Source organism: Dromiciops gliroides, chromosome 5, assembly GCF_019393635.1.
Source record: "Dromiciops gliroides isolate mDroGli1 chromosome 5, mDroGli1.pri, whole genome shotgun sequence".
Taxonomy (NCBI): domain Eukaryota; kingdom Metazoa; phylum Chordata; class Mammalia; order Microbiotheria; family Microbiotheriidae; genus Dromiciops; species Dromiciops gliroides.
The window spans coordinates 188,459,820-188,472,036 of record NC_057865.1 but is presented as its reverse complement, the minus strand read 5'-3'; the positions used below and the strand labels follow the sequence as shown (position 1 = coordinate 188,472,036).

The window sequence follows — 12,217 nt, the reverse complement described above, 5'->3', positions numbered from 1 at the left end:
GGCGGCTAGGTTGTGCAGTGGATTAAGCACCGGCCCTGGATTCAGGAGTACCTGAGTTCAAATCCAACCTCAGACACTTGACACTTACTAGCTGTGTGACCCCGGGCAAGTCACTTAACCCCCATTGCCCCGCAAAAAACAAAAAACAAAAACATTTCATGTTTATAGAGCACTAAGGGAGATGCAGGAGGTAGCATTTAGCAGGACAATCAAATTTCTACCACCCCCTTGAATCCCACCTTATCCCCAACCACTAGCCCTGGGATGCAAATGTTGTGAAGATGTGACCTGGCCACTTCTTTGAACTAGTCTTGCTATGAACTAGATCTCTATGCTATCTCCTGGCCATGTAACTATTCTGCTACAAAGGCTATCATCCTCATTCTCCACTATGACCATAACCTTGGACTCAAACTCTGGTTTCCTAAGCTCTGGAAAGGCAGCTTTCACCTTATCTTGCTCCAAATCATGCCTCCATGCCACTGCCCTGTCATCTCCACACCATGTCAGCAGGTACAAATCCTCCATCCCATTTCTTCCAGCTCCACTTTATGTGTTGACCTCCTTAAAGTCAAGGGCTGTCTTGCTTGCCTATATTTGTATCTTTGGTACATTGTCTCACATATAGCAAGTGCTTAGTAAACTATCTCTATCTACCCGCCCATCCATTAGTTGGCATATCCATATATCTATCTTACCTATCATCTATGCACCCACCCATCCATCAATCAGTCTATCTATCCATCTATCTCTTCAGCAGCCATGGCTACCAAAGACCTAAAAAAAAAAAAAAGTTCTTATCACCTAAGTCCTAGGCTATGTCAGAAAGGTTTCACTGCAGAAATTGATATAATTTTATTAATTGAAATAACACTAAAGAATATGAATTTCTATCTGCTTTACTGGTGTACCCTAAATACCTCTAGGCTTTTCTATCTGACTTACAGCTGAAACTTCCTCTCATATTAGCCTATCTGATAGGTTGTGAGGTGGTATCTCAGAGTAGTTTTAATTTTCATTTCTCTAATCAATAGTTATTGAGAAGTGAGAAAAATGGAACACTAGTGCATTGTTAGTGCAGTTGTTAACTGATCCAACCATTCTGGAGAGCAATTTAGAACTATACCCAAAAGGCTATAAAACTGTGCAATACCCTTTGACCCAGCAATACCACTACCAGGTCTATATCCCAAAAAGATCATTAAAAAGGGAAAAGAGCCCACCTGTACAAAAATATTTATAGCAGCTCTCTTTGTGGTAGCAAAGAATTAGAGATTGAGGAATCTCAACTGGGGAATGGTTGAACAAGTTGTGGTATGTGAATGTAATGTAATTCTATTGTGCTGTAAGAAATGATAAGCAAGGGGCAGCTAGATGGCACAGTGGATAGAGCACCGGCCCTGGATTCAGGAATACCTGAGTTCAAATCTGGCCTCAGACACTTAACACTTACTAGCTGTGTGACCCTGGGCAAGTCACTTAACCCCAATTGCCTTACTAAAAAAGAAAAAGAAGAAGAAGAAATGATAAGCAAGCAGATTTTATAAAAACCTGGAAAGACATTAATGGACTGATGCTGAGTGAAGTGAGTAGAACCAAGAAAACATTGTACATAGTGACAGCAACATTGTGTGATGATCAACTGTGACAGACTTAGCTCCTCTTGGCAATACAAAGATCCAAAACAATTCCAAAAGACTCGTGATTGAAAATGCTCTCCAGATCCAGAAAAAGAACTGTGGAGTCAATGCAGATCAAAGCATACTATTTTCCCTTTTGTTGTTGTCATATTTGTTTCTTCTTTCTTGTGGTTTTTCCTTTTTGTTCTGATTCTTCTCTCACAATATAACTAATGTGTAAATATATTCAACATAATTGTAATGTCTAACCTATATCAGATTGCTTGATGGCTTTGGAAGGGGAGAGGGAAGAGGAGGGAAAAAATTTAGAATTCAAAATTTTACAAAAATTAATGTTGAAAACTATCTTTACATATAATTGGAAAAAATAAAATGATACTATTTAAATATTAAGCTTGGAGCCCCCTTTTCCCACAAAATGACAAAGTAATTAGAAGTTAGATGGAACCCAGTCATATCCCCAAAACAAACAATATTTAAGAGAGAAGATAAATCTATTTCTACCCCAGTATTCCCTCTCTCAGAGAACAGTGGTGGCTTCCAGCCCCAACCTCTTGCTTTCTCTCCTGGAAGGAATGAAAGTCTCACTTGGAGAAGGAGGGAGGGAGAAGAGGCTAGAAATGTCTATTCTGCCTCCCTTTGAGCCACACACAGCAACAACCTCATGCCACAGGTGGGCCTCACTACACACATTGGACCCTTTCCATCCACGTTCCTTTCACATAGGGCTTTATTTTGCTATAAATATAATTGGGAAATATTTAACAAAAGAAATAAAAATTCAATAGAACATAGATAATGTTAATATGTGGTTTTCTCAGTCAAAATGCATACTGGGGGTATCCACAAGGTAGTTCAGTGGCATCTGTTTCTATCTGAGTTTGACACCACTGATTTAAACTAGACACATTGTTAAGAGAAATTTTATTTCCTAGAAATTCATTACTTGGGGGAATCACCATGTTGTGATGATGTCCTGCTTCCCTAAGAGATCTCAGAAACTACAATTTGGTTCAACATTTTTTAAGTATTAAAGCCCTTTACCAGAAATTTACTTGAATAAATCATCCCATACGTAAAAATACTTTATTTACAAACATAAACACATGTGTCAAACAAAGCTAAAATACAGCACTGCACAGATATTAATGCTTTGAAAAGAAGATTTAAGGTTAGAATTATTCAACCTTTCTCATAGAGAGGCTGCATAAACCACAGTCTGAAGAAGGAATGTCCCTATAGCAATCTGCCTTAATTGAAGTTTGAATTATGTTATCAAGGCAAAGGGTTAGAAGGAACATCAGTGAGATCACTGAAAATCCAACTGGAAAAAATTATGAAAAACTATACTAGCCCAAAGATCCAGGGTGGAGAATGCTGAGAATGTTCTCATCCCTCATCACTTCAGCATTTCCCAAAGCTGATGTTACCAGGGTAGTAGATTCTTCATGGGTGAATTCATTCATCAGTTCAAGCATCTTCTAGAAGATGATGTAAAGAATAGGGTTGAGGGAGAGGGAAAGACAGGGATGAATAGAATTTTGTGGTCCTGAGCAGGAAGTATATATGTCTTCTTTTCTTTGGACATCATAAAGGAATTCAAAATATTTTTTCTTCTGAATTCATTTTAAAAAAAGAGGGAAAAGGAAAGGAGGATATGAAGGTTAAAGGTGCCAATTTAGGGATAGAAAGGGAAGGATGAGGGAGAAAGGGAGGCAGGGTTCATTGTCTCTGGAGTTATATCACTCTGTGTGATCTTATTGAAGCTGGTATCAAAGTCCCAGAGTACGGAAGGCGTCTCTTAAGTCATCAATCTCATATAGTGGCTGTAAAAAGAGAAAGAGAAATGAAAGGTTTAGTATGCAATCCGTGAAGGGGTTGAAAGGGGTAAATAGGTCAAAAGAATGAGATTGAAGAAGATTAAAAAGATACAAGACAGGAAAGAATGGAGGTAAGGAGAAATTAAAGATAAATATACAGAAGCATGAGGCTGAAAGATAATTTTTAAATAAGGAAAAACCTTAAAAGAAGGTAAGAGGAAAAAGCAACTAAAAGATGACCAAGAAGTAACATATGGGGCAGCTAGGTGGCGCAGTGGATAAAGCACCGGCCCTGGATTCAGAAGAACCTGAGTTCAAATGTGACCTCAGACACTTGACATTGACTAGCTGTGTGACCCTGGGCAAGTCACTTAACCCTCATTGCCCCATCCAAAAAAGAAAAAAAAAGTAACATAAATTAAGGAATAATGCAAAAGATAAAAATAAAGAAGAGATGAAGGAATAAGAAAGGGGAAGAAATTAATGGTCTCAGAGAGATGAGTTAATAGTCAAAAGGGAGTAGGAAAAAGAGGCTCAAAGGAAGCTGGGGAGCAGGGAAGCCTCTTACCAAGAGGATACGCCGGAGTTGTCGAGACAGACGAACAGAGTTTTCATGCAGTCCTTCCCAGGCTTTGAAGGTCCTCTCTCTATTTTCCACAAAGGTGTTCCAGCAATAAAAATAATCTTAAAGAAAGCATGGGGGAGGGGGAGGGGAGTCAGGTCTCAAATCAAAGTGGAGAAAGGGAATCATATTCTCTGTCTAAAGGATAGGTGCTTTGTTATATAATTCTTACAATGTTAATTTTCCACATATGGCAGGCTTGACACCCCCCCCCCAAGAAAATTCTAAAGTACTGCATTTTACACCAGAGGAAATAGAGATTAAATGACTAGCTCAAGTAGTTACTAACATAAATAGGGTCTGAACACAGGTCCTTAAACTCCAAATCCAACATTATTTCTAACACAATATCCGTCTCTGTGTTCTGTGATATTGAGCTGTCACCCTCTACATAGCTCATGCCCTTACCTTATCTTCCTGTAACATTCTAATTCTAATCTTTGTCCCTAAAGCCAAATTATAACTCAAAACTGAAACCCTTCCCCTTAAGTCTATCCTCACCTCAATGTCTTTTCTTAATTTGAATTTTGAATCCACTCCATCCCTACTGCTGATTGACATAACTCTTGGAAAGTATTTCCCCCCTCATCTCTCTAGAACTTCAACCATTCTGACCTTTGAAAGTCATGATAGCAATTTGGACCCCAGCCCGGTGCAAACGTCGAAGTCCCTCTGGCTCAGCTTTCTTGTCCTCACAGAAGTAGAGACGGGCAGTGAAGATTCGAAGAGTTAAGTTAGGGTAGCAGCGAAGGAAATTAGCCACATGCCGAGCACAATCATAACATGGACTCCATGAAGTGAACCATGTCACCCTATAGCATCGGCTAGGATCAAGGTCCCAGGCAGAGATGTAACGAAGGAAGATCAGTTCTACATGACAGCCATTCTGAAGAGAGAAGAGAAAATTGTTAGAAGATATTGATTGGCCATATTGAAATTAAGTTAGAGGGAGTGGAGGGCAAAAAGAAGAATGTCACTTGACTAATAAGAATAGTTAGATATTTGGTTTATTTACCTTTACTTTAAAAAAAAAACCCACTTTCCTGGGGTTGAAGGGAGTAATGGCCTGCCATTCCTGGAAACTGCTAGTGATTGGTTATATTGATAATCTCCCTGGGAAGCTAGGTGTGGCAGTGGATAAAGTGCTGGTCCTAGATTCAGGAGGACCAGAGTTCAAATTCAGACTCAGACACTTGACACTAGCTGTGTGACCCTGGGCAAGTCACTTAACCCTCATTGTCCCACAAAACAAAAAAAAAACAAAAAAACAAAAAAACCTTACTAGACTACTTGGTGTAGTAATATGCGCAATAAAATCCTGTGACCCTCCATTATCCCTAGGATCAAATATAAAGTCCTTTGTTTGGATTTTCAAACCCTTCACTCCTCTTTACACACTCTCTAGTCCTGCCAAACAGGCCTCCTTCTTGCTGCTTCTGACACATAACAAGCCATGTCTAGTCTCTTTGCCTTTGTACAGGTTGTCCTCCATATCTGAAATTCACTTGCTCTGCACCTCCTTCTCTTCTCAGCTGTTTTTCAGTCACATTGAACTTTTTGTGACCTCCATTTGAGGTTTTCTTGGCAAAGACACAGGAGTGGTTTGCCATTTCCTTCTTCTGCTCATTTTACAGATGAGGAAACTGAGCCCAATAAGGTTAAGTGACTTGCCCAGGGTCATGCAGCTAATGTGTCTGAGGAGGGATTTGAACTCAGGATGAGGAGTCTTTCTGATTCCAAGCCCAGAGTCCGCCGAGCTGCCGGTCCTTACCTTCACCTCTTAGAATTTCTGTATGCCTTCCTGGCTCAGTACAAGTACCATCTTCTACATGAGAACAATACTGATTCTCATCTCCTAATACACACCCCTTAAATTTACTTTGTGTTCATTTTGCACAAATTTTATAAAGTCATTTAACTTCCTAAGGACTTAGGACAGAGATGTCATACACATGGCCCACAGGCTATGAGGACCACAACACCCCAGGAGTGACACAAATCAGATAAAATGTAATTGAAAAATAAACCAAATAAACAAAAATGCAATAAAACATAGATAATATCACTATGTGGTTTTCTAAGTTAATATGCAGCCTACAGGGATCCCTATGTATGGTTTAGTGGTATCCCTTTCTGTTTGAGTTTGATGCCACTAATCTGGGTGACTTTCAAAGATTCTAAGTTGAAAAAAAAAAAAGTTTCCCTTTCTGGGAGTTCCCAACATCAATGAACTCATAGGCCCAGGCTCTATACTATAATTTATATAAGTATAAGCAAATAGACTTTTTTTACAATGATCAGAAACCTCTTCACTCTGAAAGCTTATTAAGTTCAAACCTAGCTCTCAATTCACTAGTGTCATGCTAATCAAGTCCTGGGAGGAATCCACCAATCAGAGGGAGGAGATTTGAATTTAGGAATACCTGGTTCAAATCTACCTTTAATAGACTCACTTGCTCTGTGATGTCAAATAAGTTGTTTAACTGTTCAGTGCCCCCAGGAAAGACTAAAAGTTACAGAGAAGATGCCAATATGCATTGGAAAAAGAAGAATAAACAATCAGGATGCCCCTATGCCTATAATAACACAGGTCCAGTCCCATTCTACACTTTTAATATGCTTTTATATGCATGTAGCTCACCCATTAGGTCTAAGTTCCCCTCTTTTGCCTGGGACAGTACCTGGGACATAGCAAGTACTCAATAAATAATTATAGGTAGCATTTATATAGCACTTTAGTGTTTAAAAAACTTTTACAGGGGGCAGCTAGGTGGCGCAGTGGATAAAGCACTGGCCCTGGATTCAGGAGGACCTTAGTTCAAATCCAGACTCAGATACTTGACACTTACTAGCTGTGTGATCTTGGGCAAGTCATTTAACCCTCATTGCCCCGCAAAAAGAACCCCCCAAAAAAATACTTTTAAAAAATAATTTTAGCCCATTTTAGCTTCAGAAAAATCCCAGGAAGTAGATGCTATCATCTCTATCTTACAGATGAAGAAATTGAGAAAGAAGTAAAGTGACTTTCTCAGTCACACAGCTAGTAAGTGTCTGGACTCAGGTCTTCTTAACTCTTTCTAGGGCCAAGCCTGATCCACTGTGCCACCTAGCTGCCCGATATTTTTTGATTGATAGGTTGTAGGGAGTAACTTCTAGGCAAAGTAGGAAGATAGAGTGAAAGCATAAGTTATGTGATAAATAAAGATGGGAGCATGGGTGGTGGTAAATAGTAAGAGAATTGGTTGATTAAATATGTAGGTAGATTAAATATATAGGCAGGTATTGGGGGGGTGGAATGTAACTGGAGATGAAGAAGAAAGTGTATTCAAATGATTGGGCCTCCATTAGTTCATTAGACTGCCTAGGAAGTATACCCTGATTGATACCTTGTTGCGAAGGTAGCCAAAGTCCAGTGAGAAGGAAGTGGCACTATCCCGACGTTTCACAACATAGCACAGGTAGGTTTCATGACGACCCTTAGCCCATCTTACATTTTTGAAGTGGTAGAGGAATTTACTTTTATTCATTAAGAGGCTGTAGACAAAGGAGAAGAGAAAAGAGATTGAAAAAGTTTGTCTTTCTCTACAGTCATCAATTCAACTTAGAGTCATTCACCACTGGGGTCATACTTGACAGGGGAAATGCTATTGTCCCTTTGCTATAAGCCTGAGAAATATTCAGGTCTATTCCCTTGAGACTGGCTTATCAAGAATATGGAATAACTATTATTTAGGTCACTTCAGCAATTGACCAATTCCTTCAGACCCTGGAGGGACCTATTATATTGGGAGGTAGAATCACAAAAGTTCTATAACCTAGCATCTCCTCCAGTAAGCACACAATAAGTGAGTTTCTCAAATTGTTGAATTGTACTTATTTATATCCGCTAAAATACTGGATTTCCTCATGAATCATGGTAGTGAATATTCTGATCTCACCTTTCCCCTTTCACAACACACAGAACTTTAACAACCTTCTCCTCAAAATGCCATGTCTAACTTAAGTAAATATCATATACAGGACTTCAAATAGAATTGATCCTATATATCACCAACACCTCTACCAAGTACCTGTTATATGAAAAGACTTATAATGGGTCAAACATCCTAAAGATTTGTAAGAATATCAGTCAGTAGGGGGCAGCTAGGTGGCGCAGTAGATAAAGCACTGGCCCTGGATTCAGGAGTACCTGAGTTCAAATCTGGCCTCAGACACTTGACACTTACTAGCTGTGTGACGTTGGGCAAGTCACTTAACCCTCATTGGCCCACAAAAAAAAAAAAAAAGAATATCAGTCAGTAGAATAAGCAATGATGATAGTGATAATTATGAGATGGGAAGGATGACACTAATTATATCAAAATAAATAACTTTTTAAAAATTTTTCATAGATTGCCTTATATTGTTAGGTATGTAAAATAATAATTAATTCCAATTTTTTAACTCAGAACATTGTTTAAATGTATTCTGGTAAACCTATAGAAAAAAAGCCTTAATGGAGGGTTTTTGTAGTATGTATGTATGTATGTATGTATGTATGTATGTATGTGTAAGTGCATTAAATGGGAAATGTGGATGGGGAGAAAAGGATGAGATGAAGGGGCATCATTTGAAATTAGAGAGGAGGCATAGGAATTCCTTTTCCTCTCCCCCATCCCTAACTACTAGTCTATTTAATAAAGCTCTTGAGTCTTATTAACTGTGACCCATCTTCTTTCAGTGTCATCTCACTCTTTGTCCTCTGTAAGTTAAATGAGGTAGTCAGGACATGGTGTCCCTGCTGCTGGGGAAGGTTGAGGCTGGTGAAGAGTTTGAGTTCAGGAGTTCTGAGTTGCAGTCAGGCTAAAGATGACCAGGTGTCTGCACTAAGTCTGGCACCAATATGGCAAAAGTCCTGAAGCTTTCAGGCTTCCTAGGAAGGCATGAACTAGTCCAGACATGGAAAAGAGAGCAAGCTAAAACTTCCATGCTGTGAACACTTGCATGCATGGCCACTGCATGTCAAACCTGGGAGAGATAGAGACTTAATTTAAAAAACAATTAAATGAGGCAGCTTGTTGTATTACAAAGAACAGTGGACTGGGAAATACATGCTCTAATCTGTGCTCTACCACTAACTACTCATTAACTAGCTATATGATTTGGACAAACCTACTTTATCTCTCAGGGCCTCAGTTTCCACATCTTTCAATAAGGAGATGAGTTTCAGACGTATCAAAATCAAGTCCATCAAAGCTCCTGAATACTGTGCAAACCAAACTAAAATGTAATTTGGAAATGTTTAACAAAATAAGTAAAAATACAATAAAACATAGATAATGTAAATGTGTATGCCAATATGCATGCCACAGGATCTATTTCTGTCTGAGTTTAACACCATCGGATTTATCCCAGATCCTTCCATGGTCCTAACATTCTATTAGTGAAATAACATCTCTCGGGGGCAGCTAGGTGGCGCAGTGGATAAAGCTCTGGCCCTGAATTCAGGAGTACCTGAGTTCAAATCCAGCCTCAGACACTTGACACTTACTAGCTGTGTGACCCTGGGCAAGTCACTTAACCCCCATTGCCCTGCAAAAAAAAAAAAAAAGAAAAAAAGAAAAGAAATAACATCTCTCCCTCTAACTTGCAGCATCCCTTCATAAGCTTTTTATTTATCCTCCCCATAGATGAGTAAGACTTTTTATAGTAGCTCTTCCTGTCACAAGTAAAATGAGTTACATGGCCTTTCATCTTTCTTTCAGGTTTTCTCACCTCCTTCTTACTCAATTGCCCCCAGCCCTCTACATTACCAGCTAAACCAGCAGGAACCTTCTATCTCTCACAGATTTTATTGTTGAAAAAAATATTCCCTCCATGTCTGTCATCAGAATTAGGAGGATTTTTTGAATACAGTTTTTAGATGTTCAAATCATCAGCTACTATGAACAGCTGTGCTCTCTGGGGTAGAACACTAGCTGCTTCCTTAACAATGCAAACCAGAATCAAAGGGGTTAGAAATAGACTTAAAATAGTGATTCTCTCTGATAGTGACCAACTTGAGTGAATATTGCAGATATTTTGTTTTTCCCTTGGGACACTTGCATTAGATCACTGATCCCCAATCTTCTTGAGTAAAAAGACTTCTTCCTAACATAAAAAAAAATCTTTTGGACTCTTACATGATAAAAATTGTAAGAATATCAGTCCCTTAACCGTCATTGAATGAAAAAATAATGACAATGAATACATTAATTAAATGTTCATTTTATTAATCATAATAGCTTCTACATACTCCTGGAAAATAGTAGTAATACACACATGTGACAAATACCATTTATTCAGCCTATACGAGGTAGAATTGCTTATTTATTATACTGAGTCACACTGAACATTTTGTTAGAGCTAAATATGGATCAAAATGACAACACTTGATAAGAATATGGATATATAGTCCCCTTAAAATAACTCCAAGGCATTGCCAGGACATCCACAAGACCACATATTGGAAACCACTACATTAAATGTTGGTCATCTGACAAATTTTGCCTTTAATACTGTCTATGTTTCTGCCTCCCTATGCTTCCAATAGTGATTTTTCATCTGTCTGTCATATTTGCTTCACAGAGACCACTTTTCTTCTCCTCCTTTAGCTATTTCACTTTTTCTCTTATGGAATTCACTCTCTTCCTTTCCCTTTTTTTCTCTCTCTGTCCAACCTTATCAAAAGTCACTTCTCCTGTTGTCTAATTTGCATTTCATTAAAAACAAGCGCTGGACTTTGCCACCTAGAAGTAGCTCTAACCAAAGCCCTATTGACCAACACCTGAATTTTAAGAAGTAGGTAACCACAAAGGTTAAAGACAAGAAGGTATACTCCACAAGAATTTGCCTTCAAATATACAGTATGGAGGTCAGTTATTCTAAGCCATAAGAAAATCCTAAAATAGTTCACCTTGAGGGGTAGCTATCTGGCATAGGTACCATATAGATGAAGCATGTGGATAAGGTAGATAATATTGCAATAAAAATGAACATTCATCCTTCTGAATATTCGTCCAACAAGTCAAAAACATTTGTTGTACAAAATGGATCATTACCACTATTGTTCAGAGCAAGACAAAATTTTAAGACAGAAATTTTGATAGAGAATTCTTATGCACTGGGACTGATGATAGAAATTGGGACTAAAGGAAAGAAAACCTGCACACAAAATTCAAAAGGTTTCAGCACTGAGATTTAGACAGAAACTCCCTAGTTTCCTCATCTATAAAATGAGGGGCTTGGACCTGGTGACCTTTGAGGCCATAGATTTAAAATCCTAAGTTCTAGTAATTAAAAAAAAAAAACTAATAAGGAAAGAGCTAAAGAATAGTAATGAAGAGATTTAGAAAACGTTTAGCACAAACTTTGAACCTGAGAGAAAGGGGAAAATATCAGGGAGAAATGAGTCAGATGGAGATGACCAAAAAGAAAAGAGAGAGAAGGACCAAAGCTCATGACTCAGATTCATTCTGAGCAAAACAACTAGAGAAAGCAAGTGAACATTTTCACTTACTCTTGCTATGAATTGCCCTGGTCTGATCTGTAAGGAGGCTGCCTCTTTACCTGTCCATGACTGTGATGGGGGATTGGGAGGTCTTTCTTGGCTCCCTGGAAGTCTTGGGGCTAGAGGAAACTGTTGCTTCAACCAGTGCTGCTCCACAGGCGTGTGTGTCTACCTTTCAGATCCACACATTCAAATTTAAGCTTACTCTTCAGTGCTCCTCCCCCTGCCCCCCATACCATGTACCTTGCATCAGCATGTTCCTCCTGATTTGGGTATCTTAAAGGGGGGAGGAGTTGTCCATAAGTAGAATAGCAAGGGTTAAACAACTGGAGACAGTTAGTCTTAGTTTCTTCTGTGACTGCATCTCTGAATCTCCTGCCTCCATCACCAAAGGATGCAAAAGTCTGAATCCACACACAAAGCTCAGGATCCATGAATAAGAAAATTTTTAGTTGTCAGTATTTCTATGTTTGATCACTGTTTAATAAGTAATAATGATGATAATAATTGAACTTTTCATTTAAAAAACATGCTATTCCATGTTATTCTAGTACCTCAACATCCCTGTGAAATAAGAGCAAGGTACTAATATCTTCATTTTATTGAA

General features: G+C 38.6%; 1 protein-coding gene across 1 annotated transcript; it reads right to left on the bottom strand.

Annotated features, from left to right (window-relative positions):
- Positions 1 to 3,412: 3,412 nt before the first annotated feature.
- AICDA (activation induced cytidine deaminase) lies at positions 3,413 to 11,677 on the bottom strand. The gene is made up of 5 exons (XM_043967605.1): positions 11,670 to 11,677; positions 7,469 to 7,664; positions 4,698 to 4,968; positions 4,029 to 4,144; positions 3,413 to 3,466 (listed from the first exon to the last, which is right to left on the bottom strand). Exons 1-5 carry the CDS (start codon positions 11,675 to 11,677, stop codon positions 3,413 to 3,415), a joined length of 645 nt encoding a protein of 214 aa, XP_043823540.1.
- Positions 11,678 to 12,217: the final 540 nt, after the last annotated feature.